This window comes from Entelurus aequoreus, linkage group LG06 (genome assembly GCF_033978785.1).
Source record: "Entelurus aequoreus isolate RoL-2023_Sb linkage group LG06, RoL_Eaeq_v1.1, whole genome shotgun sequence".
Classification (NCBI taxonomy): domain Eukaryota; kingdom Metazoa; phylum Chordata; class Actinopteri; order Syngnathiformes; family Syngnathidae; genus Entelurus; species Entelurus aequoreus.
Window position 1 is genome coordinate 55,441,748 of NC_084736.1, and position 26,875 is coordinate 55,468,622.

General features: G+C 40.6%; 2 protein-coding genes across 7 annotated transcripts in view; one reads left to right on the top strand and one right to left on the bottom strand.

Annotated features, from left to right (window-relative positions):
• The window catches only part of mctp1a (multiple C2 domains, transmembrane 1a), a 494,888-nt gene that overhangs the window by 349,066 nt on the left and 118,947 nt on the right, over positions 1-26,875 (bottom strand). The window lies entirely within an intron of this gene.
• LOC133652352 (uncharacterized) lies at positions 12,866-15,035 on the top strand. The gene is made up of 7 exons (XM_062051007.1): positions 12,866-13,071; positions 13,225-13,316; positions 13,432-13,509; positions 13,599-13,673; positions 13,773-13,913; positions 14,117-14,187; positions 14,863-15,035. Exons 1-7 carry the CDS (start codon positions 12,926-12,928, stop codon positions 14,869-14,871), a joined length of 612 nt encoding a protein of 203 aa, XP_061906991.1. The 5' UTR covers positions 12,866-12,925; the 3' UTR covers positions 14,872-15,035.

A 26,875-nucleotide genomic window follows, 5' to 3' on the forward strand; every position in this document is an offset into this window, starting at 1 on the left:
CATTTGGCACGTCATAAAGATCCTAATAACACTGAAGTGACATGTCTGAGAATAAACACTAGGGCAGCCTGCAATGTACAGTGTGTGTTTTAACACTGACGGTCGTGCAGAGGAAACCAGAAGACGGGGAGCATGGAGGGCTGCAGACAACAGTCAAGCCAAGCTGTCAGCCCAAGAAGTGACTCGATGACAGCTTGATTTCAGAAACGCAACACAACTGTCAGGAACACGTCAACACAGGCGCTCATTTGCTGGCTAAGCATGTTAACGACCCCAAACACTGAGTATGTGCAAAAAACACAATCCTTCACTAAAATGACACACACTCGCTTATGGGATGTCATGTGACAAATATCGCCTTGGCTATACTCCACCCATAAATTGTATACTGCATCTCCCATGGCATAAAGTCCATATTGATGAATGGTTGTCATCCTTTCACAGCATGATTGGTCACATCTAGTCTTCGACTGAGATTGGTCACATCTAGTCTTAGATTTAGATTGGTTACATCTAGTCTTAGACTTAGATTGGTCACATCTAGTCTTAGACCGGTCACATATAGTCTTAGACTGGTCACATCTAGTCTTAGACTGGTCACATCTAGTCTTGAATTTAGATTGGTCACATTTAGTCTTAGACTTAGATTGGTCACATCTTGTCTTAGACTTAGATTGGTCACATTTGGTCTTAGACTTAGATTGGTCACATTTGGTCTTAGGCGTAGATTGGTCACATCTAGTCTTAGACTTAGATTGGTCACATCTAGTCTTAGACTGAGATTGGTCACATCTAGTCTTAGACTTAGACTGGTCACATCTAATCTTAGACTTAGATTGGTCACATCTAGTCTTAGACAGGTCACAGCTAGTCTTCGACTTAGATTGGTCACATCTAGTCTAAGACCGGTCACATCTAGACTTAGATTGGTCACGTCTAGTCTTAGACTTAAAATGTTCAGATCTAGTCATAGACTTAGATTGGTCACATCTAGACTTAGACTTAGATCGGTCACATCTAGTCTTAGACTTAGATTGGTCAGATTTAGTCATAGACTTAGATTGGTCAGATTTAGTCATAGACTTACATTGGTCAGATATTTATACTCCAAAAACCAAAAGGATGTACCTGGTTAAGGATGGTTTCGCCCTATGGTAGTGAAAAAAACAAAACTGTTTTGATGCAAACAAACAATCCTAAAGTCAAAGTCAACGTCGTTGAAGTGTAAAATTCCCTTGTTAGCACTGAGGTGATTCCGACTAATTTGGACTGGTAGTAGTCAATCCATAGTGATCGTTCTGCCACACAATACCTCAATGTCTGTCATGTCCTTCATAATGATTGTGAACGATAGGCAAAATTTTTAAAAAAAAAGTGCAGTTCCCCAAATATCGCCTTGGCTACATTCCACCCATGAATTGTATACTGCATCTCCCATGGCATAAAGTCCATATTGATGAATGATTGTCATCCTTTCACAGCATGAAATCATCCCTCTTAGAAGAGTCCTGACGTACGGTACACTGCCTGGCCAAAAAAGGACACCCCCTGAATTCAAATAAGCAAACAGGTAAGAGCTTCCCAATGATCAAAACAAGATCTTAGAAACTAAAGCATCTGTGGACACAAATAAATAAATAAAGCTTGTGGAAACATAACAGCGGATGCCAAAGGCAATATATCGGAATATTAAAGTGTGTGTGACCTTCTTTTTGGCCAGGCAGTGCGTGAAATAGTCTAATGAATGGATGATAAGGTCCTTGGGTATTGGGGGGATAATGGGGTGATGCATTTTTCTGCTTGGAAGAAGACGCTGTGGTTCAGTCTGTTTGTTTTAGCTTTTAGTGTCCGGTGTCTTTTTCCAGCAGGAAGGGGAATAAACAAGAGAATGTGTCGTATGAGCAGTAAGGAGTCCTTACTAGGGCTGCAACTGTATTTTGCTATCAAAATCATCACAATAATATAGGATTGTACGGTATATCGGTACTGGTATAGTATCACAGTACTAATTAATCAAAAACGGTACTATACTCTGTTTGAAAAGTACCGGTTCCCCATTTATTTATTTTTTTAACGGGCATGACGGCACGTCAAGACATTTCTGGTTTTACGAGCAGGGGAGCATGTTTGGCAGCGCACACACACAGAGTACTTACAAGCAGACATAGTGTGTAGACAGAAAAGGGAGAATGGCCGCATTTTGGTCTAAAAACTAAAGATAAAGGTGAAGTTATAACACTGAAACGCCTTCAGGAAGAGGTGCTTTAAGACATGGCTAGCTAGCTAGCAGCTAACATCCATCAGCAGTCGGCAGTGTTTTAGCTACTTTTAAATCACTAATCCTGGCCTCCATGGCGACAAATAAAGTAATTTTCTTACAAGTACCGTTATCACTGCAGGACGAGGAATAGCTAAACATGCTTCACTACACACTGTAGGAGGATACAATAGCTCACCGGTGTCACCGCTAACAACAAGCTAGCACCCCTGAATGTAAACAAATGCCATGGGTGGATCTATACCTGACATTCACTGTAATGATACCAGGTACAAGAGTGTATCTAGTCGATACTACTATGATTACATTAATATATTTTTATCTGCACAAAATATTTTTTCCTTTTTTTTAAAATTCATATTATGTTTATAATCTCAGTAAATAGGTCCCTGGACAGATGAGGACCTTAAAAATGTACTGTATGACCCTGTAACTACTGGGTATCGGATCGATTCCTAAATATGTGGTATCATCCAAAACTAATGTTTCAAACAACAGAAGAATAAGTGATTATTACATTTTAACAGAAGTGTAGATAGAACATGTTAAAACAGAAAATATTCAGATATTAACAGTAAATGAACAATTAGATTAATAATCAATTTTTACAGTTTGTCCCTTATAATGTTGACAAAATAATAAAATTATAAATGACACAATATGTTACTGCATACGTCAGCAGACTAAATTAGGAGCCTTTGTTTGTTTACTTACTACTAAAAGACAAGTTGTCTTGTATGTTCACTATTTTATTTAAGGACAAACTTGCAATAAGAAACATACGTTTAATGTACCCTAAGATTTTTTGTTAAAATAAAGCAAATAATGCCATTTTTGTGGTCACCTTTATTTAGAACAGTACTGAAAAGTATCGAAAAGTATCAAAATACATGTTGGTACCTGTACCAAAATATTGGTATCGAGACAACTCTACAGTTTTGATTGATTGATTGAAACTTTTATTAGTAGATTGCACAGTTCAGTACATATTCCGTACAATTGACCACTAAATGGTAACACCCAAATAAGTTTTTCAACTTGTTTAAGTCGGGGTCCACGTAATCAATTCATGGTATAAATATATACTATTATCATAGTACAGTCATCACACAAGTTAATCATCAGAGTATATACATTGAATTATTTGCATTATTTACAATCCAGGGGGTGGGATGAGGAGGGTTTGGTTGATAACAGCACGTCAGTCATCAACAATTGCATCCTCAGAGAAATGGGCATTGAAACAGTGTAGGTCTGACTTGGTAGGATATGTACAGCGAGCAGAGAATATAGTGAGTTCGGATAGCATAAGAACAAGTATATACATTAGAAATACATTTGGTTATTTACAATCCGGGGAGGTGGGATGTGGAAGGGGGAGGGTGTTACTCAAGGGTTGAAGTTGCCTGGAGGTGTTGTTTTAGTGCGGTTTTTGTTGGGAGTGCATTCCATATTGATGTGGCATAGAAGGAGAATGAGTTTAGACCTTTGTTAGATCGGAATCTGGGTTTAACGTGGTTTGTGGAACTCCCCCATGTGTTGTGGTTATGGCGGTCATTTACGTTAAGGAAGTAGTTTGACATGTACTTCGGTATCAGGGAAGTGTAGCAGATTTTATAGACTAGGCTCAGTACAAGTTGTATTACTCTGTCCTCCACCCTGAGCCAGCCCACTTTGGAGAAGTGGGTTGGAGTGAGGTGTGATTTGGGGTGGAGGTCTAAAAGTAACCTGACTAGCTTGTTCTGGGATGTTTGGAGTCTAGATTTGAGGGTTTTGGAGGTGCTAGGGTACCAGGAGCTGCAAGCGTAAACGAAAAAGGGTTGAACGAGAGTTCCCGCTAGAATCTTCAAGGTGCTTTTGTTGACCAGAGAGGAGATTATGTAGAGAAATCTCGTTCGTTGGTTGACTTTTCTGATTACTTTGGTTGCCATTTTATCGCAGGAAAGATTAGCCTCTAGAATGGAACCTAGGTAGGTGACCTCATCTTTCCTGGTGATAACAACGTCACCCACTTTTATAGTGAAGTCACTGACTTTCTTGAGATTGATTTGAGACCCAAATAGGATGGATTCTGTTTTACCTAAGTGTATGGATAGTTTGTCAGCGAGCCAGGTGCAAATACTAAGGAGTTCAGCACTGAGGATTTTCTCCACCTGTGACTTGTCCTTGCCAGATACCAGCAGGGCCGAGTCATCCGCAAACAGGAACAATTCACAGTCGCATGCTGATGACATGTCATTTACGTACATTAGGAACAGTAAAGGCCCTAATATACTGCTTTGGGGGACTCCACAGCTTACTGAGAGGGGGGTGACACGGTGCCGTTCACCTCTACCACCTGTTTCCTCCCCTCCAAGTAAGATTGCATCCAGCTCGATGAGGTTTTATCAAATCCAATTGCTCTGAGCTTATCCAACAGTATAGCGTGGTTTACGGTGTCAAAGGCCTTCTGAAGGTCCAGCATGACCATACCGCAGTATTTGCCCGCGTCCACCTCATGTTTGATGTGGTCGGTCAGATAGAGAAGGCATGTGTCAGTGGAGTGGTTAGTTCTGAAGCCGGATTGGAATTTGTACATGAGTTTTTTAGTGGCAAGGTAACTATCGACCTGTTCATAAACTATTTTTTCCATTACTCTCGAAATGGAACTGAGAATAGAAACAGGTCGGTAGTTGCCAGGTTCTAATTTGCTTCCTTTTTAAAAAGGGGAGTTACTCTTGCTATCTTAAAATCTTTTGGTACTTGGCCTTGTGTAATTGAGAGGTTTATTATGTGTGTGATGATTGGGGCAATGGTGGTGGCAGAGTACCTGAGGAATCTGGAGGGGATATTGTCAAGGCCAGTAGCCTTGTTTAGGTGGAGCGCGCTCAATTTTTTAAGCACCTCGTCAGCTGAGACCATTTCTAATTTGAAATCGTTGCTTTCTGTAGTAGGCTTTAATGTGTTCTACATCAAAGTGACCAGAGTGGTGGGACAGCTTGTTAACTAGAGTTGTAGCTATGCTGGTGAAAAAGGTGTTAAGTCTGCTTGCTACCTCCATTTTGTCTGTAATGAGGGAGTCACCCTCCTTGTTGATGTTGATGTTGGTGAGTCGGGTTTTAAGTTTCTGGCTGCAACCAGGAAGCTGGTTGTTGAGGATTTTCCAGAGCTTACGTGGCTTATTTGTGTTTTCCTCTATTTTGACGTTAATGTAATTTTTTCTTAAGGATTTAGTCAGGTTGGTTGACTTATTTCTTAATTTATTGCATTGCTTTTTGAGTGTTGAAAGGAGTGATTTGAGGTTATTATTGGGTTGTTTATCTACTTCGGTTTTACACTTTTGGTATTCGGAGTATTTTCTGTCTCTGTCTTTTATGGCAGCTAATAGGTCCGGATTCATCCATGGTTCAGAGCGGGCTTTGATCCTGACTGTTCCCACGGGAGCCATATCATTTAGTATCGCTAGGAACGCTGTTTTGAAGCGATCCCAAGCATCATCGACCAGGTTGCTCGTGAGCACAGGGGACCAGTCCCACTCACCTAATTTTAGGTTGAAATTATCACTGGAGTATGTTTTGAGGGATCTGGATTGAGCTGTTATGTGGCCGTTGGCTTTGGGTTTAGCTATTTTGCGGGTGCAGAAGGTTAGATAGTGGTTGCTAAGACCACAGATCATGACCCAGGTCTGATGTGAGAATGAGATCTATGGTTGATTGGGTGGAATCACACACCTTTGTGGGTAGTGTTATAAGATGGGACAGACTGTGAAGATTACAAAGCTTACTGTAAGATTTGAAGACAGGCGCAACTCTGCGTTGAATATCTGCCCACACAGCAGAAGACTCCTATACGGATCCGCCTTCAAGTCGCCCAACCCGCGTTACTGTCACATTCGTTTTGGCTCCGCCTAGAGGATACAGCTCCGCCTTTGAAAATTGTACGGTCAGACAGCTGATCCTGAGGGGACTCGTGTCTGATTGCATATGCGGACGCGACAAACTAAACCGGCACGCGCCGCCTAGAGTTATAGGCTCCGCCTATGCGCGCTGAGCCGACCAATGTCTGCACCCGCAGACGTTGACGCGCCTACTAGCGTGTACGCGCATGAGCCAAGATCATAATTTCTGGACTTTCTTTGCTGGAACACGAAGGTAAGTATAAATTTTGTCACTTCCTCTCAATGAGAAAGGACGCAAAAGAGAAAGGCTCCGCTCTTGCTACCGGAGTTTTTTGTTAAATCTGAAGATTTTGACCACTGATTTGCAATCACAGCCACAGGAGAGTACCCTGGCATCTTCAATCTGATTTTGGTCAGTTGAGAGGCACTGATACGCTGAAAGAAGGCGAGTTGGGAGAGCCGTTAGCCTCAAGCCAAAGGCGCCTTGCCGCAGTTCAAAGCGGTTGCCTAGCAACCAAAAGCTACGGCGAGTTTACAGCTGTTTTAAAGTGATCCCGACGTCGCAGAGTGATATAAGTTGACAGGCTGACACCTCAAATTGATCTCTGAACGGTGCAAGATACGAAATTGTTGGAAAAAACAAGTTAAAGTGCCGCAAGTCGCTAAAGAAGTGAAATGAAAGAAGAAATGAAAGAAGATTGAAAGAAATGAAAAAAGAAATGAAAGAAATGAAAAAATAAATGAAAGAAATGAAAGAAGAAATGAAAGAAATGAAAAAAGAAATGAAAGAAATGAAAGAAATGAAAGAAGAAATGAAAGAATTGAAAGAATATCTGAGAAAAGTAACAACAGAACACAAACAAGATGTGAAAAGTCTGCAGGAAAATATAGAAAATCTGCAATCTCAGAACAACAGAAGAAATGATGAAGCCACTGAAATGGGCAAACGAATGAAGACCCTTCCAGAAGACAACAACATGTTGAGGAATATCATAGATGAAATGGATCAGGACAAACGAATGAATGATATCATCGTGACTGGGCACCGAATTAAACCAAGATCCTATGCGAAAGCTGTGAATAATGAAGGTGAACCAGATTAAATGGATATGGTCTCAGCAGAACAGCAAGTGGTCAACTTTCTGCAATCAAAGGAAATTGAAATTTACATTAATACCATCGAAACATGCATTCCACTGAACGGAAGAAACAACAACGCCACTCCAGTCGTGCTCGTGAAAATCGTAAACAGAAAATCTAAAATGGCATTGCTGAGACAGGGAAAGAAGCTGAAGGGAACAAACGTGTACATGAATGAGCATCTCACAAAACGCAATGCTGGAATCGCCAAGAAAGCACTCGACTTGAGAAAGCAGGGAAAAATCCAAGGAACTTGGAGCATCAACTGTAAAATCTACATCAAGCTGAATGGAGGTCCAGAAGCAAGAGTAATTGTTGTCCATGACATCAAGGACCTGGACAATTTTTAAAGTTTACACAGCTACCAAAACAACGATGATAATGGACTCCAACAGAAAACAAACACCCAAATTCAGCATCGACACTACTATGTTCCAAGGGACGACTAAACAAGAGGACCTACATTCAGGATTGCATCCACCTACACTTATTGAGATTATTGAAACAACATCAAAGATTGTTGAACAAGAAAATATGGAACTAAAAAATTTCTGCAACAAAGATTACAAAAACCAGGATTTGGAAAATGACATAGATCCAGATACAAATTTTTTCTCCCACATCAGTAATAATTGTTTTTATTATACAGATGATCAATATAATAGCAACATTACATGCGATAACAAATTGTCAATTATTCATTTTAATAGCAGAAGCTTGTATGCAAACTACAACAACATTAAGAACTTTTTGGAACACATCAATGAACCATTCAAAGTGATTGCTGTCACAGAAACATGGATTGATGATAAAAAAGGAATAGATTTTGATCTGGAGGGATATGAACTAAACTACATCAACAGAACCAACAAAAATGGAGGAGGAGTAGCTGTGTACGTGATGAAGAACCTGAACTACAAAGTGGTAAAAAACATGTCATTTGCTATAGATAATATCTTAGAATGTATAACCATTGAAATATGTCAGGAAAAAAGCAAAAACATTTTCATCAGTTGTATATATAGATCACCTAAGTCAAGTATAGAAACATTTGAAGAATGGATCAAGGCTACTTACATGGATAATGGTCAAAGAATAATGTTCTTATGTGGTGACTTTAATATTGACTTATTGAACCCTAACAAGCAAAAGTCTATTGATGACTTCATTGATACAATGTACAGCATCAGTTTATATCCAAAAATCACAAAGCCAAGCAGAATCACAGCACACTGTGCCACGCTTATTGATAATATTTTTACCAATCAGTTTGACAATAACACTACAAGTGGTCTACTTATAACCGACGTTAGTGATCATCTGCCAGTTTTTAAAATATATGATGGACACTACAAGAAGAACATGGAAGACAAAAGGACATTTCGAAGACTGTGCACAGAGAAGAGGATGACTGCTTTCAAAATTGAGCTACAAAAGCAAGATTGGGACAATGTGTACAAGGAAAAAGAGGTTGATGAAGCATATGAACATTTCTTAAACAAGTTCATAATACTTTATGACAAACATTGTCCATGGATACAACTCAGTAATAAACAGAGAAAGAATAATCAACCATGGATGACAAAAGGACTAAAAAATGCTTGTAAGAAGAAGAATACACTATATAGAGAATTTATAGCACAAAGAACTATAGAGGCAGAAATTAAGTACAAAAAGTATAAAAACAAGTTAACAGACATACTACGATCATGTAGAAAAGAATATTACAGTGAATTATTGGACAGGAACAAAAATAATATGAGAGCAACATGGGGCATCCTCAATAGCATTATTAAAAATGGCACAAAGAGGGACTACCCTCAATACTTTTTAGACGGAAATAAAAAAAATGACAACATAAAGGAAGTAGTTGAAAGCTTCAATAATTATTTTGTAAAAATTGGACCAAAATTGGAAGAAAGGATTCCAGACCCAGTTCCAATTGAGGACTATAATGATGCCATAGAGCGAAATCACAACTCCATGTTCCTCAGTAATGTGACACAGGAGGAAATAGTTACAATCGTGAAAAAATGTAAATCTAAGACTTCAACTGATTGTAATGGAATTGATATGGAAACGATAAAAAAGGTTATAGAAGAGATCTCAGGACCATTAATGTATATTAGTAATCTATCATTTCAAACAGGTACATTCCCAAACAAAATGAAAATAGCTAAAGTTGCACCAATTTATAAGACTGGAGATAAACATCAATTTACAAATTATAGACCTGTTTCTTTACTTCCACAATTTTCTAAAATCATTGAAAAATTGTTTAATAACAGATTAGAGAGTTTCATAAATAAAAATAGAATACTCGAAGAGAACCAATATGGATACAGAGCTAATGTCTCAACTTCAATGGCTTTAATTGAAATTACAGAAGAAATTACCAATGCAATAGACAGTAAAAAATGTGCAGCAGCAGTTTTTATGGATCTAACTAAAGCATTTGACACAATTAATCACAATATTTTAATCAAAAAACTAGAACGATATGGCATCAGAGGGTTAGTATTAAACTGGATAAGAAGTTATCTAACGAACAGGAAACAATACGTGAAGCTAGGCGAACACATGTCTACAACGCTAAATATATCCTGTGGTGTACCTCAGGGATCAATATTAGGACCTAAATTATTCAATCTCTATATAAATGACATTTGTAAAGTTACAAAAGATTTAAAGTTAGTATTATTTGCGGATGATACAACAGCGTTTTGTTCAGGAGAGAACACACAGGAGATAATACAAATAATAACAGAAGAAATTAACAAATTAAAAAGATGGTTTGACAAAAACAGACTATCGTTGAATCTTAGTAAAACTAAAATAATGCTATTTGGTAACAGTAGAAGAGAAAGTCAAACACAAATACAAACAGACGGAATAGAAATTGAAAGAGTAAATGAAACCAAATTTCTAGGTATAATGATTGATGATAAATTGAACTGGAAATCTCACGTAAAAAATATACAACATAAAGTAGCAAGAAACACGTCAATAATGAATAAAGCAAAACATGTTCTAGACAAAAAATCACTTCATATTCTCTACTGCTCACTAGAGTTACCATATCTGAGCTACTGTGTAGAAATATGGGGAAATAATTACAAAAGTACACTTCATTCATTAACGGTGTTACAAAAAAGATCAGTTAGAATAATACATAATGTTGGATATAGAGAACATACAAATCCTTTATTTATTGAATCAAAGATACTGAAATTCCACGACATAATGAATTTGCAAACAGCTAAAATTATAAACAAAGCAAACTATAACCTTCTACCCAAGAATATACAACAATTCTTCTCAACAAAAGAGGAGAAATATAATCTTAGAGAAAAATGTAATTTAAAACATTTGTACGCACGTACAACACTTAAGACCTTCAGTATATCAATATGTGGAATTAAATTATGGAATGGATTAAGCAAAGCAATCAAACAATGTACTAATATGATCCACTTCAAGAAACTCTTCAAACTTAAAGTGTTTACAAAGTACAAAGAAGAAGAACCATGACAAACATTCTCAATTTATTTCATCCATCCATTCATTCATTCTTAAAGTAATCTTACTTATCTCATCATATGAAATATGACTTTCTTCACCAATTATTATTATTAAATTCTTACTATTATTTATTTATTTATTTTTATTGTGATTACCTATGGAGTTTATTGTGAATAAATTGAGAACAGGAAGTGAATAAAAAAGTTTCAGCAACTGTTATGTAAAGAAAAGGGGTAGGATTAAATAAGCTCTGCTTCTTCCTACTCCTTTTCGAACATGTTGAAAAGAGAAACTGGAAATTGTGATGTATCATGTTGTATGCTTGCATGTTCGAAATAAACTCAAACTCTAACTCTAACTCTAGATTTATTGATTTATTGCTACATTCGTAGTAAAGATCGGCCTTTGTGTTTCCATCATCATTTATGTATGATTGTAATGACGTTGTTTGATATTAGGACTAGCAGTAAAACTTTATATTCTGTAAAAAAAGGCTTTTATTTCCAGCGCCGCCTCCCAGAATGCTTTGCATGGGGACGTGCGTCTGACGTCACGTATCCAGAAAATTCGAAATGGCTCCACGCGGTAGGTGAGGCCCGAGCGAAGAAAAGTGGAAAAGAGTGTTATTCGTCAAAAAACCCACACAACGACGGTCATTTTTTCGCCGTGCTATTGTAAAATTGTCTTTTATCTGTGTTTTGTGTTCCAGGGGACCCCGACTCCAGAATGTGAAAGTTTCCTGCGTGAAGCCGGTGAGTAAAAAGTTCAATACAGTTAACTTATCTTTTGTCAAAGGCTGTGAATGTGTGTAGGTTACATGCTACGATATTCCACATATTTACAACTGCTTGAAACAAAAGCGTATTACTTTATTGTCAGTGTTGTTTAGGCCCAGGTCGCTATTACTTCGTTATAACAACGTGACGTTAACGGAGTGGAAACAGCCGTTCTTTGCTATTAATATGAGTGTGTATTATTTCTTTCTTTGTTCTTTAGTGGAGCTCGAGATCCTGTTTACTGTGGACTAGCTGTGTGTGACGCCTAGTTGTTTTTGTTTCCATTAAAAAAAAGGTATGTCTATTATGTGTTTTTTGGCATAGTTAATTGTAGAAAAAAATATAAAATGAGGTTGCACAGGCAGAGTAAGGAATAATCTCTTAACATTGAAAAAAACAAAACCACCACATTAATATTAAAGATATGGTTAACATTCTTAGTGCTAAAGATATTCCCCTCTCCTTGTATCCCTTCTCCCAGCTCCACCGTCTCGCTGAGTGCCAGCAAGAGTCATGAGTACTTGTCAACTCGACTCCTCAACTGGAGATAACTTTCTAGGTAAAGACTGATCTCCAAAATAATATCTCAGCATCCAGTAACCATGGTTAACAGATCACAACCATTTAATACCAATTTATCTCCCTTAGCACCTCACCATGGGGAAGGACGTATTCATATGCCTTCACCAGCACCTGCATTAAACATGCAGAGAGTTACACAAGGTAGGGACTGATCTCTGTATACACTACACCCATAATTTCAAACCCTACTTTACGATTGAGCTGAAGTTCTGACTATTACTACTTTTACCTTTCTTATAGTTCTTACCACCCTGGGGCACCATTCAGGTAAAATCTCAGCTCATCTTACTTGCTTATTTGTATACACTAACACCTGTGCATGCTTTTGTCCACATTGTTCCTTTGACGATGAATAAATACCCCTTTTCTTTCTTTCTACATTAAGGGTGCCTATTCATCTGATTAAATTTATAATGAACAGGGACATTGCGGTTGTCCCAAGTGGATGGTATGATGATAGGATGGTTTTCTGGCCCAGCTATAAAAACACAGACAGAATTGAAAGGGCCGATTTAAATGAGGAGCAGCATTAGCCAAACTGGCCAAGATTTGACATTTCTGTTGTCCGAACTTGTGGTATGCAAATTCTTAATTTTCTTGTTTAAAAATAACGTCATAGTTGCTTCTCTTTATGCTTGGAATAACCTATTGTGTCTATGTTCTGACCAGGTCTCTTGTAAGAGAGAGACCTGATTTATCATCATCAATAATAATAATATTCTGTTCAGCTCTACAGCTAATTTGAAAATCATGTTCATTTTAACATATTCAATTTTAGACAACTACAAAGACGCATTAAAAATAATGCAACAATATGGAAAGGGCTGCGACACCTCAGACCTGCAATCTGAGGCAGAGAACGAGGAGCTGCCAGAAAAAAGGAACAGGAAGCCAGTGTAAGTGTGTTCCGTCTTGTTTTTGTCATGTTTCTACAGTAATAGGAAGGTTATTTCCGGTAGCATTCAAACATAGACCAGAGATGCTTGTACTATATGTATATTTGGCAATTTTGGTATTGCAATAATCCTAATGATATGGTTACCCAACAGCCATCGTCTCGGGGACTCGGATGATAGCGAAGAAGACCCGGGAAATGGTGACCTCGCATCTCTGGGGTTGGCAAGCCAATTGCACAGGCAGAGTAAGGAATAATCTCTTAACATCGAAAAAAACGAAACCACCACATTAATATTAAAGATATGGTTAACATTCTTAGTGCTAAAGATATTCCCCTCTCCTTGTATCCCTTCTCCCGGCTCCACCGTCTCGCCGAGTGCCAGCAAGAGTCATGAGTACTTGTCAACTCGACTCCTCAACTGGAGGTAACTTTCTAGGTAAAGACTGATCTCTGAAATAATATCTCAGCATCCAGTAACCATGGTTAACAGATCACAACCATTTAATACCAATGTATCTCCCTTAGCACCTCACCATGGGGAAGGATGTATTCATATGCCTTCACCAGCACCTGCATTAAACATGCAGAGAGTTACACAAGGTAGGGACTGATCTCTGAAATATTAGTGTATAGATAGGCCCCTTGGGTATTACCAGTCATGGTTAACTGATGGCTCTCTCACAATGCCCACCTCAAAAGGAACAGCAGTCCCTCCTCGACTCCCTCCACCCCCCTCACCAGCAGCCCTCAACATGTGGCAGACAGAGGAGCCTGGATCCAGCCTGGCCTACAGGCCAACATGGCGAGGGGGAAGAATGGCCGACAACATTTCCTGCTCTGGTGAGCAATAACTGACAAATACCGGATGGTCATTCTGTGCCACAAATTTTGGAAAAAATTCAAATTCACAAGCAATCACATACTTTCTTCAAACTTTGTCAATAACTTTTGTCATTAACTAAGGTCAATAGCTAATGTCAGGATTATGAGTAATGAGGATAAACACTGAAACATGTTAATTTTATACTGCTGTTTGTCAACAGCGCCTGAGGTAATCCACATCCTTAGCCTGCTGGAAACTATTAAGCACAACCAAGACCAGCTGATTGAGAAGGTAAACTTCTTAAGCCTTGAATAGGTCAATAATTCATAATGACATTTATTTTGATTCATTATTATTTTTTAAAGAAAGAAACAGCCTACATGGCAGCTTTGTGTGATTAGAGTAAACATTGCTACATTTTCTTGTTACATTACACCTGTTTGCTCTTTAAATACCACTTTTAATGTTTTTTATTTATTTCAATTGTATTTTTTTTAAATGTGCCCTGGGGCCGTTAAAAAATTACCTGCAGGCCGCAAATGGCCCCCAGGCCGCACTTTGGACACCCCTGGCCTACACGAATACAAACATAGAATGATAGTACAAATATAATAAGAAAACAATGTCAACCTCCCAAAGTTGGGTTATGGATATTTATTTATGCCCCCCACCCCCAAACCCCCGCCGCCGTCATCCAACAGAGCCAAACAAGTACTCTGATCAAGGAACCAAATAACGATATTGTTTGAACATTTTGGATGTCTTGCACACCTATACCCTAATCACAAATTCATAGTTTACGCACCTTATTTTAACCACCTCCAGTAACTTTAAGTCATGTTTTTTTTTCAAATGTAATCTCCTTAATACCTATCACATATTTTGTATTGTGTAAGCATACTTGGCTTTGGATGCTACATACCATAAACATAAACGTATCTGTCTTGTAATCTTGTTTGATTACAGGTGCTGTGAGTAAAAATGTGTTGACAAGGTCAGCCACGGACGCTGAGGTCACCAAACACGCCATCAGGTGGTTCAACTTGGCGGGGGATCGGGCAACGAGGAGACGAGTCCCGCTTCCACCTCCTCAGGAGGAATAGAGATGTATATGTATAAATAAACAACCTTTTATTGGACTTCTTGTCATTCACCAGTTATTCATTTTCTGATATGTTAGCTGTGCATGGAGCAGCGTTTCCTTAAAGTTGTAGCCTAATAGATTAAATACGTATATTTACTTTTTATATATATATTTATATATTATATATTTACTTTATAGAGTGAATTGACCATTTTCTGTTTCTGCATATTGACAATATTGTTAGTTTAAAAATACAAGGCAATGCATATGTAAGCTTATATTGCTGTAGTAGGGCCTAGTGAATTTTTTAGTTTCCTATTTTATCCTACAGCAAGAACAGAAGGGATTTTGAAAATAAGATAAAGGGGTCCAAAACGGCCAAATGAGCCAGGGTTTTTATGAGTCCGTTGCTGGTCCGCGGCGGGAGGTTAGGCTTTGATCATGGGTGCGGAGCGGATGCAGCGCGCCGCCACGGCGGATCCGCTACCCGCCGCCGCATCGGCATCCACTTGTTCTCAGGAACGTATCCGCCACGGCGGCGGGTAGCGGATCCGCCGTGGCGGATACGTTCCTGAGAACAAGTGGATGCCGATGCAGGTCCGTTTCGCGGTTCCATTCCGGAAAGCGCAATACCTCCGCGGGGTATCCGCCGCGGAGTGTTTTTGCTGTGTGGGTGTGTTCAGATCTCCAGTTATAATTCTCTCCATGTTGTCTACCCCAGCTAAGCACTCCTCAAGAGCACCATAGAAATCACTCTGATTAGGGGGTCTGTATACAATCCCTATCAGTACCGGCTTAGCGTTTTTAAATTTGATTTCCACCCACACAGATTCAAGGGCTTTGTGGTTGAGATCAGTGCAAGTTATGTATTTTATATCCTGGTGAATATGCATACAAACACCCCCACCATGTTTATTCCTGTCCTTTCTGATAACCGAGAAGTTTTCTATCTCTATCTCTGAGTCAGAAACACTTTGATCTAATTTAGTTTCAAAGAAACACAGGATTTTTACCTTTTTGTTGTGGAACATTTCTCTGATTTGGTCGAGTTTGGTTCCATAGAGGCTGTTCACATTAAGGTAGATGATGTGTAGTCCACTGGAACCAAAAAGAACATCAGAGTCCGCTGTGGAGAGGTAATGTCCAGAAAAAGGAGGGATGGCCATGTTGGTTGATATTGAGGTTGTAGAGAAGTCCAGTTCACTGTTTGGATGGAGAGGCTTGGGGGAGGGGGAGAGAGGCCCATTGTTCATCAGCCAGGTGATGGGGGAGGGGCGGAGTTGGACCAGTGCCCAGGGATGGACAAAGAAAACCTTGAATCCTGTGTAGGCCGCGGGGGGTCCAGGTGCCGCGGTTTTGACCATCAGGGATTGGGGAGAGGCTGCGAGGACCTCCGCGCTGCCGTCTTTACTGGAGACCGGGGTGTTGTTGTCGTCAACCATTTTGCCGTCAACCGCCGAGCCGCTGTCCTCACCGGTGTCTGGGCGGTCTTCCTCCGCCTCCGGGCCGCCGACCGCATCGATGATCGGGGTGAAGTCCTCCGTTGTGACGCCGACCGCTGGAACGCAGGTGAGAATGGGAGGTGATGAGCAAGTAAGGGCTGGCGTAGGTGGAGAGCTAATGTTTTTAGCATACCTCCGACGAGGTCCCGGTAGCTAAGCTAGCTTCCATGGCGTCGTTAGCAACAACATTGCTAGGCTTCGCCAGGCGGGACAACATTAACCGGGTGGGTACTGGTCCAGGTTTTGGTTCAGTGTCTCCTGAGAGTAGAAGTAATAGTAAAATTGTTGATCTTCGGTCTATCCTTCCAGTCAGGGGCTTTTTTCTTCGGTTCCGATCCGCAGTCAGGCAAGAGTGAATCACGTTACCTCCGAAGCCCAAGTGCTTCGCAGATGAATTACGGAGGAGGTAGAAATCACTGTGGTCGCCCTTTTCGCGTTCACAACTCTCATTTTCAAGAGGGTATAGTATCCGTGGTGGTTTAAAATACAAATCCGTGATCCACAATAGAAAAAGGAGGAAGTGTGACATCATACGAGCCTTTGTTTGGATTCCATAGTGGGAGCGAAAGAAAATGCGACTGCTCATCTCTGAGACCGGAACTCAACTCAGTAAATACCGTGATGTGTGACGGTATGAAATAAAAACTTGCTCAGGGTAATTTTTTGCTGGCATTTTTGAAATGGCCAGTCCGGAAGTTAACTATCTCTACAAATTCCCTGCGTAGTGCGAGTGTGCGAAGTCCGTGTGTGGGAGGTCGTGAAGGAGAGAGAAAGGATTGTATTTTTCAGATATTTCCTGAAGTTTACATTCAAATCTATCCATAATGTTTTGAGGTATTTTGCCAACAGACAGACAAACAAACCCTGGCAAAATCACAGCCTTTTCCCAGCAGGCACAAGACATTGAAACAACGTTGAGAACTTGTTGAATTTGGTCCTGACGTTGATCAACTCAAACATAACGTTGAAACAACATGCTTTTTGACAACGTTTAATCAATGTTGGGTTGTGTGAATTGTGAATTATATTCATATAGCGCTTTTCTCTAGTGACTCACAGCGCTTTACATAGTGAAACCCAATATCTAAGTTACATGTAAACCAGTGTGGGTGGCACTGGGAGCAGGTGGGTAAAGTGTCTTGCCCAAAGACACATCGGCAGTGACTAGGATGGCAGGCGGGGATCAAACCTGCAACTCTCAAGTTGCTAGAACGGCCACTGTACCAACTGAGCTATGCCGCCCCAAAGTAAATTGGTTATACTTGTATCGCGCTTTTCTACCTTCAAGGTACTCAAAGCGCTTTGACACTATTTCCACATTCACCCATTCACACACTGATGGCGGGAGCTGCCATGCAAGGCCCTAACCATGACCCATCAGGAGCAAGGGTGAATTGTCTTGCTCAAGGACACAACAGACGTGATTAGGTTGGTAGAAGCTGGGGATCGAACCAGGAACCCTCAGATTGATGGCACGGCCACTCTCCCAACCGCGCCACGCCACGGGTTCTGACATTGAGTTGACCATTGAAATGTGTTCATTTTCCCAACCAATATTCTACAACACAAATACAACGTTGAAACAACATGCTTTTTGACAACGTTTAATCAATGTCAAGTCGTGACGTTGAGTTGACCATTGACATTTCGTCATTTTCCAACCAACAACGTGGATCCAACATTAGACACCCACGCTGTCCGAATTTACAAATACAACTATTTTGCAACATTGTTTTAAAGTCAGTTTTAAAGAACATGTAAGTATAATCAATGTTGTATCAATGTCTTGTGCCTGCTGGGTTTGGTCTGCATACTGCAAGGCAAAGTCGCCACCTTCTTTGGAGTGTTTCCTAGACGACACGTACTGTAAAGCCGGTCAGAAGTTGTGATGTTTTAATCCACTTTTTTTTCTTCAAAAACATTAAATGGTTGAAGTGGATTTGTTATCCATGTTTTAAGTAGGAAATGCGCCAGGCGGCAGCGCGGACAAAAAAGTTTGGTGACACTGCACGTAATATGAGAAGCTACTTGGTAAACCATCACCCGGAAAATGTATTTGATGCCAAGGAAGCCAAACATAAATTTGTGAGGCGTTTACATTATTAAACATGAAATTGTCAGCCTAATTTTCTGAGAATCAGCATTTTCCAAAGTGATATAGGATGTCCACTACAGAGGACACTGTTTCTCTTAAGTTAAAATTCACAAACTTGAACATTATTGTTTCACATTTGTTACACTGTATGTTTATAGTGTCAGTTTAAAGCAGTCCTTCTCAAATAATGGGGGGTGGGGTGGGGCACGTGTGACTTTCTTTTTTTTGGTATTTTCATACAAGAATATGGCGAAGCGTATGGAGCATTTAGCTTCGGTGGGAGACGAGGAAAGGCCGATGTGTTGTTTCCTTTAATGTTCTTAAACTTACAAAGTTATGCAGAGGTATACTTATAACAATGTTTTTAGACAAATTATACTATTTATAGTCACGGTGGAGAGTGGGGGGCACAAAATATTGTCTTCTTCTTTTTTGTTTTTGTTTTTTTTGTCCTGTCCAGCTTCTCAGGCAAATCATATAGTTGACGTAGATGCCCATATCGGCTGTTCAGATTTACTTTACAAAAGAGAAGTGTAGGATACTTCTCTTGTTGCCTTATTTGTATTTGATTTTATTAAATGTATTTATATTATCATTTGGTGCAGCCGGGCCGGAGCAATATTTTCTTCTTCTGAGGGGGGAATAATTTAAAAATGTGCTAGCTTGATGCTAAGGCTTATGTGCTACTGAAAACTACCAATGATTTTACGTGGCTATTTCAAAACCTTTAAGTTCATTAAATAAAACTACAACGAAGATGCACATTACAATAAAACAGCTGGGGTGTAATAAGTACAACACTTAGAGTGTTAACACTCTGTAGGGCGCAACAGACAGCGAAGACTGAACTGACACACACACCATAAACTATAGCACAATGTGCAATGGAATCTCTCAAATTAATGGCCAGTTCTAACTTATTTGTTTTCCGATGTCTTTAAGTCCAGGTTAGTCCCGGACCTGGTTATCAGTATGACAATGGTGGTGTCGGCAGCAAACTGCAGAAAATCTATGTGGTCCCTCCCATCACTGTTAGTCAGGAAACCCTTAAGGCCATTGACTAGTAACCTCGGCAGCACACTTTCCAGGTCTGCAAACATTTTCCGTCACCTCACGCATTGCCAAGGCCACCACAACCTTCAGACGACTTTGTGATGCAGTCTGGGAAAGATGAGCCATTCGGCTGTCCACAAAACTGAAGGTCGCCAAGGAACTTGCACAGCTCTATATGTGAGACATGGTCAGTCCACCAACGTCATTCCTGAGAGCTCCATTACTTCCATCTAAATTTCCTCAAAAAGCTGCCGAAAATCACGTGGCGTGACAGAATCCCTGATACTGACTCAGACTCTGCTCAAACAATCCCAGGTCAGGTGGGCTAGTTACCTTGTCAGAATGCCTGACACACACCTCCCAAAAAGGACTTTTCAATGTTGACCCGGGCCGATATTCGATAAATCAATTAATTGAACGATAAATGAAAATCAACTCGATAACTTTGCCAGCCTCGTGCATTGTTACGGGCTGCAAAAACGGTCAGTTTGCTTCGGTTTCAGCGGCTCAAGGCGTTTGCACTACATGCGTATAAACGGTAGTAATGATAACTGCTGTAAAACTCCAGACAGTTATTTATTATGGACCGACTAGCGTTTAGCTTGCTATTTAGCTTAAATGCTAACATGAAAAAAAGAGACATTAACGTCTTTCCCCATTAAGAAACGTCCTATCCCAATCTAATCTTGTATAAACATATTACTGTTCAAACAACTAAGATACAGTATTCATATAGAACACAAAGACTGCTGTCTTTGAACAAAGTGATCGATATAAACTCTACAGCAAGGGTCCCCAAACTACGACCCATGGGCAGGATCCGGCCCGCCAGCGTCCAAAATCCAGCCTGCGGGAAGTCCGAAGTTAGTTTTTTTTAAATTAAATCTGTCCTTTCTAATCCATTTTCTACCGCTTGTTACTCACGGTGTCTCCTAGCCGCTCAGGCAAATCAAATTGTCTAAAAATGCATTTTCCCATCGATAACGTATAATCATCGCGCTCGGAATATATATATATGCCAATTTTTTTTAACCCAATGCGGTCCCCGAGTCATAAAGTTTGGGGACCCCTGCTCTACAAAGTCAAGTTGAAACAGACGGGAAGTGTGTTCAACTGGAAATGAAGTCGCCGAAGAGACACAAAGTGATCACCTAATTTGCATTTATAAAAAAAAACAACATTCTAAAACGTTTACAAAGTAAAATGGAAGAAGATAAACATTTTTAAACATAAATCAAAAAAATATTTTTGGTCTTATGAAGCCAGAACAATATTTTTTTTTTATGTTCTGCCCAGCTTCTCAGGCAAATCATATAGTAGATGTAGATGCCCATATCGGCTGTTCAGATTTACTTTACAAAAGAGAAGTGTAGGATACTTCTCTTGTTGCCTTATTTGTATTTGACTTTATTAAATGTATTTATATTATCATTTGGTGCAGCCGGGCCGGAGCAGGAGGGGATAGAAAGAGAAAAAAAAGGAAGACAGAGGGGGGAATTGTGGGGACAAGAGGGGGATTAGACAGGGAGACAAAAACAACAACAGCAAACACAACAACAACAACAACAGAGCAACATCAGCAAACACTACATGTACAAATATGATGGTAAAAGTAATAGCAAATAAGCAGTTAGTGAAAATAAAAAATAATACAGAAATGACAATGAGCATTATTATACTAAAAATGAAGCAATATGAATACCAATAGAAATAGCGCTATTGATAATAAACAATACCAATACTTTACCTTTATTATCAACAATACAATTGTTCAAATGCAACAATACATATACGTAATGATAACTTGAGATACGAAAGAATGCAGAAAAATGGAGGGGAAGAAAGAGAAGCAACCTACATTAACCTTGTAGATTGTTATAGTAACTTTAGGTTAAGCTTTGTCAGTGTGCCATGTGTTATACCCAGTTTACCCTAGGGCAACAACGTTAATATATGTTTGATGAAACCTGATTATGTGCATGAGTGTATGTGTGCATATGTACTTGTATATGTACAGTATGTGTATATGTGTGCTTGTACAGTGAATGTATATGTACAGTATGTGTATATGTGTGTTTGTACAGTGAATGTATATGTATAGTATGTATACGTGTGTGTGTTTGTACAGTGAATGTATGTGTACAGCATGTATATACAGTATGTGTGTTTGTACAGTGAATGTATATGTACAGAATGTGTATGTGTGTGTTTGTACAGTGAGTGTATATGTACAGTATGTGTATATGTATGTTTGTACAGTGAATGTATATGTACAGTATGTGTATACAGTATGTTTGTATAATGAGTGGGCGTGTGGATGTATGAACTTTGAGTGTGTAAATATGTACTGTATTTGTAAGTGTATGTGGGAGCGTAGGTACCTATGTATGTGTGTATGTATGCAAGTGAGTATATGTGAATCTGCATGCACAATACATTTGACTCCCAGTGTGTGCGGGAGCCAGAGTACGGCCCCAGCCTCCCCGAGAGCCCAACCCACAAACAGTAGGTGTGGTGCCCAGGGAACCAGGGACCACCGCCCCCACGCAGCCAAGCCGGACAGCGACAGGAACCCCAGAGCCCGGCCCACCGTGCCCCCCACAAGGGCCAGCAGCAGGCCGCAGACAGACGCACCCGGCAGAGGACAAGGCACGAGAAAAGCAGGGGGAAGCCAGACCCCAAGCCAGCGAGAGACCCCACCCCACACGGGCAGAAAGGCGGGACGCCCCGCCCGAGGGGCCCGGAGACCCCCCGCAACCGGACGGGACGACCGCCCCCGCCCCACCGGCAACCGGGCCCCCACGAGCCCACCCCCCACCCCCGGAGAGCGCGGCGGGGCCAGCCCCAGGCCACCCCACCCAAACCGGCCGCCACAGGACCACCCAGCACGGGGCCACGGGAACCACCCACCCCACCCGCAGGGACCCCAACGATGGAGATGGAACAACCAGCAACCGCCCCGCCGAGTCCCCCCCCCTGAGGTAGGGGAAAATGAATAAATAAATAAATAATAATAATAATATTAAAAAATATATATTTAAAAAAAACCTTTTTTTTTAATTTTTTAAAAAGAATTAAAAGAAGATCACAGACATGCTGACACACAAGGTCACTGCCCCAACAACTGGCCGACTCGCAGCACCTCGGAATACCCTGCAGCACCAAGCTACCACAGTAGACGCAGGGACCAGACCCAGCAGGCCCCAACCAAGACGGGCACCCGGAAGGGATGGACGGTGGGACCCAGGAGCTCCAGACACGCAGTCCGGATGCAGTAGCCCGAGGCGCCGACCCCCACCCGACAGGCAGGCCCCGAATGTACCCCCAGAAATATACATACATATCTATATACATACACATACACATGTACACATACACACACATACACATGCATACACATATATACACATACACATATATACACATACACATATATACACATACACATATATATACAGCAGAAACAGCAGCCGCAACATCCCCAGACAATCAGCACCACCCAATCAAATCATAGCGATAAAAAAAAACCGCGACCGGCAACCACACGCCAACAGGATCAAGGAGAGCAGCCAGCGCCAGCCCGCCAGCAAGCCCAAACGCCAACACACAAACAAGAGACACCGACACCCCCCCCCCCCACCAAAAGACCCCACCACCCCAACCCAAACCCGCACAAACACACCACCGCCCAAACAACCGAGACACAGCATCCAGACCAGACACGGGCGCCGCGCCGCCACCACATCTAGTCACCAACAGAGACCCCACAGCGCAAGGTCGGGCCACACGGGCACGGACCCCACCCAACAGGAAGCGAGACCCGCGCGACGCCACACACAATTAAATAACAAGATTAAACAAAAATAATAATAATAATTTTTTAAAATAAATAAATAAAAATACAAATTAAATTAAATTAAAATTAAAAATAACAAACAAAAATAAATATATAAAAATAAAAATAAAATAAAATAAAGTCAGTAAATAACAAAAAATAATAATTATTATTTTTTTTTAAATTTAAATAAAAAATAAAATAAATAAATACATTAAAAAAATAAAAAAATAAAAAAAAATAATAATAAAAAAAAAAATAATAATAATAATAATAATAATAATAATAATAAATGAATAAAAGCCTGGCAGGCCACCAGAACGCAGTCCCCGGAATCCGCGCCGGCCGACGAGGCAATGAGGGGTGCACCGAACCCCAACCCCCCCACATGCATGTGTACAAGGCCCCCAGAGTGTCTACTGTGTAGTTAAAATTATGAGGTCAGCCATTACAGCCGACCTCCAGTCCCTATTGATGCGTGTACTGTAGCGTGAGTGAAATATGTATGCCTGTGGGAACTAATAATGCCATTAAAATTGGGGGACATCAAGGTCTTGGTGGGTCCCAACCAAGCCGAGCCCTCCAAATCCTAAGTGTCTAATATGCAGCTAAGATTGAGGGATGGACGAGCAGGGGACAAGACAGGAGGACTGGAGCCCCATAGGAGGCATCCCCATCCCCCCGCCATGCCTCCCCGCAGGACAATCCCCCAAAGTCCTATATATGTGTGACTGTGTGTGCTATAAGTAGGAGGAGTAGAGGGCCCGGACACCCCCCCCAGTCCATGCGGCCGACAACCAGGAACTACGGCCAGGAAGCCGCCACCCCCCCACGGCCCGTGACCCACACCAGACCACCTTAGCGTGACGCCACACGAGCCCACCCCCCGCCAAACAAAGCCAGCCCCAGAACAATATTTGAGGTTTCTTCTGCCAAGAAAGTATATTGTGCGGCTATTTATTTTAGCCGTTTAAAAAAAAATACTTGGATAAAATATTGTATTGTGTGTATAAGTACTTTGAGTACATTTAACAATACTGCGATAAGAATAAACAAGATAATTTTGGTCACAATAACTTTATTTAGCCATTGTATTAATTGTTTTGTTTGTGTATATTTAAGACAGAACTTATGTTATTGCTTTTGGTTGTGATTTTTATTTAAGTGCAACATTTTTCAACTGACGGAGTATATTTTACCTTTTATATATTTTATTGTTTGTTTTATTTAACTTAGATATTTAAAAGTTTACACTTCAATTACAATATTAAAGGCCTACTGAAATGACATTTTCTTATTTAAACGGGGATAGCAGATCCATTCTATGTGTCATACTTGATCATTTCGCGATATTGCCATATTTTTGCTGAAAGGATTTAGTAGAGAACATCGACGATAAAGTTCGCAACTTTTGGTCGCTGATAAAAAAAGCCTTGCCTGTACCGGAAGTAGCGTGACGTCGCAGGTTGAAGAGCTCCTCACATCTGCACATTGTTTACACCAGCAGCGAGAGCGATTCGGACCGAGAAAGCGACGATTACCCCATTAATTTGAGCGAGGATGAAAGATTTGTGGATGAGGAAAGTGAGAGTGAAGGATTAGAGTGCAGTGCAGGACGCCAGGGAGGGTGTATCTTTTTTCGCTCTGATCGTAACTTAGGTACAAGGGGTCATTGGATTCCACACTTTCTCCTTTTTCTATTGTGGATCACGGATTTGTATTTCAAACCACCTCGGATACTATATCCTCTTGAAAATGAGAGTCGAGAACGCGAAATGGACATTCACAGTGACATTTATCTCCACGTCAATATATCGGTGAAGCACTTTAGCTTCGGAGCTAACGTGATAGCATCGTGCTTAACTGCGGATAGAAACCCTGACTGGAAGGATAGACAGAAGTACTGTTAATTCTACTATCAGGGAACACAGAACCGAACCCTGGACCTGTAACCACACGGTTAGTGCTGTCCAGCCTGGCGAAGCCTAGCAATGCTGTTACTAACGACGCCATTGAAGCTAACTTAGCTACGGGACCTCGAAAGAGCTATGCTAAAAACATTAGCTCTCCACCTACGCCAGCCCTCATCTGCTCATCACCACCCGTGCTCACCTGCGTTCCAGCGATCGACGGCGCAACGAAGGACTTCACCCATTAGCGTCGGATAGCGCGTCTGCTATTCAACTCAAAGTCCTCCTGGTTGTGTTGCTGCAGCCAGCCGCTAATACACCGATCCCACCTACAGCTTTCTTCTTTGCTGTCTCCATTGTTCATTAAACCAATTGCAAAAGATTCACCAACACAGATGTCCAGAATACTGTGGAATTATGAGATGAAAACAGAGCTGTTTGTATTGCGACACAATGGTGTCCCAATACTTCCGTTCAATCCGTGACGTCACGCGCAAACGTCATCATACCGAGACGTTTTCAGCCGGATATTTCCCGGGAAATTTAAAATTGCACTTTATAAGTTAACCCGGCCATATTGGCATGTGTTGCAATATTAAGATTTCATCATTGATATATAAACTATCAGACTGCGTGGTCGGTAATAGTGGGTTTCAGTAGGCCTTTAAATGAGTAATGCAAGTGTACTGCATTTCAAAGGGTTTACTTGCATTATTATGTATTAATTTATTATTAGATCAGTGGTTAATTTGGTTTCAAAATAATGTTAACAACAATATAGTTTATCGGTAATAATTTGTAGGTTAATATATCGTCGAGCAAAATGTGTTATCGTCCCAGGCTTTCTTTCTATGGTATAGCAGTCAGAAGCGTTAAGGACTGCCTGAAAGCACCACTGAAATAGTCCATATTGAAACTGACACCTGGGAGTCCTTGGCACTCGATAGGCCAAGAAGGCAAAAGTCGATTCAGAAATGGCACTGGCTCCTTCCAACGTTACAGGGTTGCGGAGGCCCAGCGGACGCATTAACCACGCAGGTCTAAAGCTACCGCCCAAAGTGATCATCTTTGTCCAATTTTCTGAAATAACTTTCTATGCCCGCACTGGATCGATCAGTCACACAGAACACAAACGCTGACGCTGTACTTTGTGAAGTACAAACCCCAAAACCAGTGAAGTTGGCACGTTGTGTAAATGGTAAATAAAAACAGAATACAATGATTCGCAAATCCTTTTCAACCTATATTCAATTGAATAGACTGCAAAGAAAAAATATTTAACGTTCGAACTGAGAAACTAAATTGTTTTTGCAAATAATATTTACTTTAGAATTTAACGGCAGCAACACATTGCAAAGAAGTTGTCACAGGGGCATTTTTACCACTGTGTTACATGGCTTTTCCTTTTATCAACACTCAGTAAACGTTTGGGAACTGAGGAGACCAATTTTTGAAGCTTTTCAGGTGGAATTATTTCCCATTCTTGCTTGATGTACAGCT

Excerpts from the sequence above, each read along its gene's own strand:
- LOC133652352 (XM_062051007.1), top strand. The coding sequence starts at position 12,926 with ATGTTCATTTTAACATATTCAATTTTAGACAACTACAAAGACGCATTA. Across the intron at positions 13,317-13,431 it reads AAGCCAATTGCACAGGCAGA|CTCCACCGTCTCGCCGAGTG; the intron begins GTAAGGAATAAT and ends CCCTTCTCCCGG. Across the intron at positions 13,510-13,598 it reads AACTGGAGGTAACTTTCTAG|CACCTCACCATGGGGAAGGA; the intron begins GTAAAGACTGAT and ends TATCTCCCTTAG.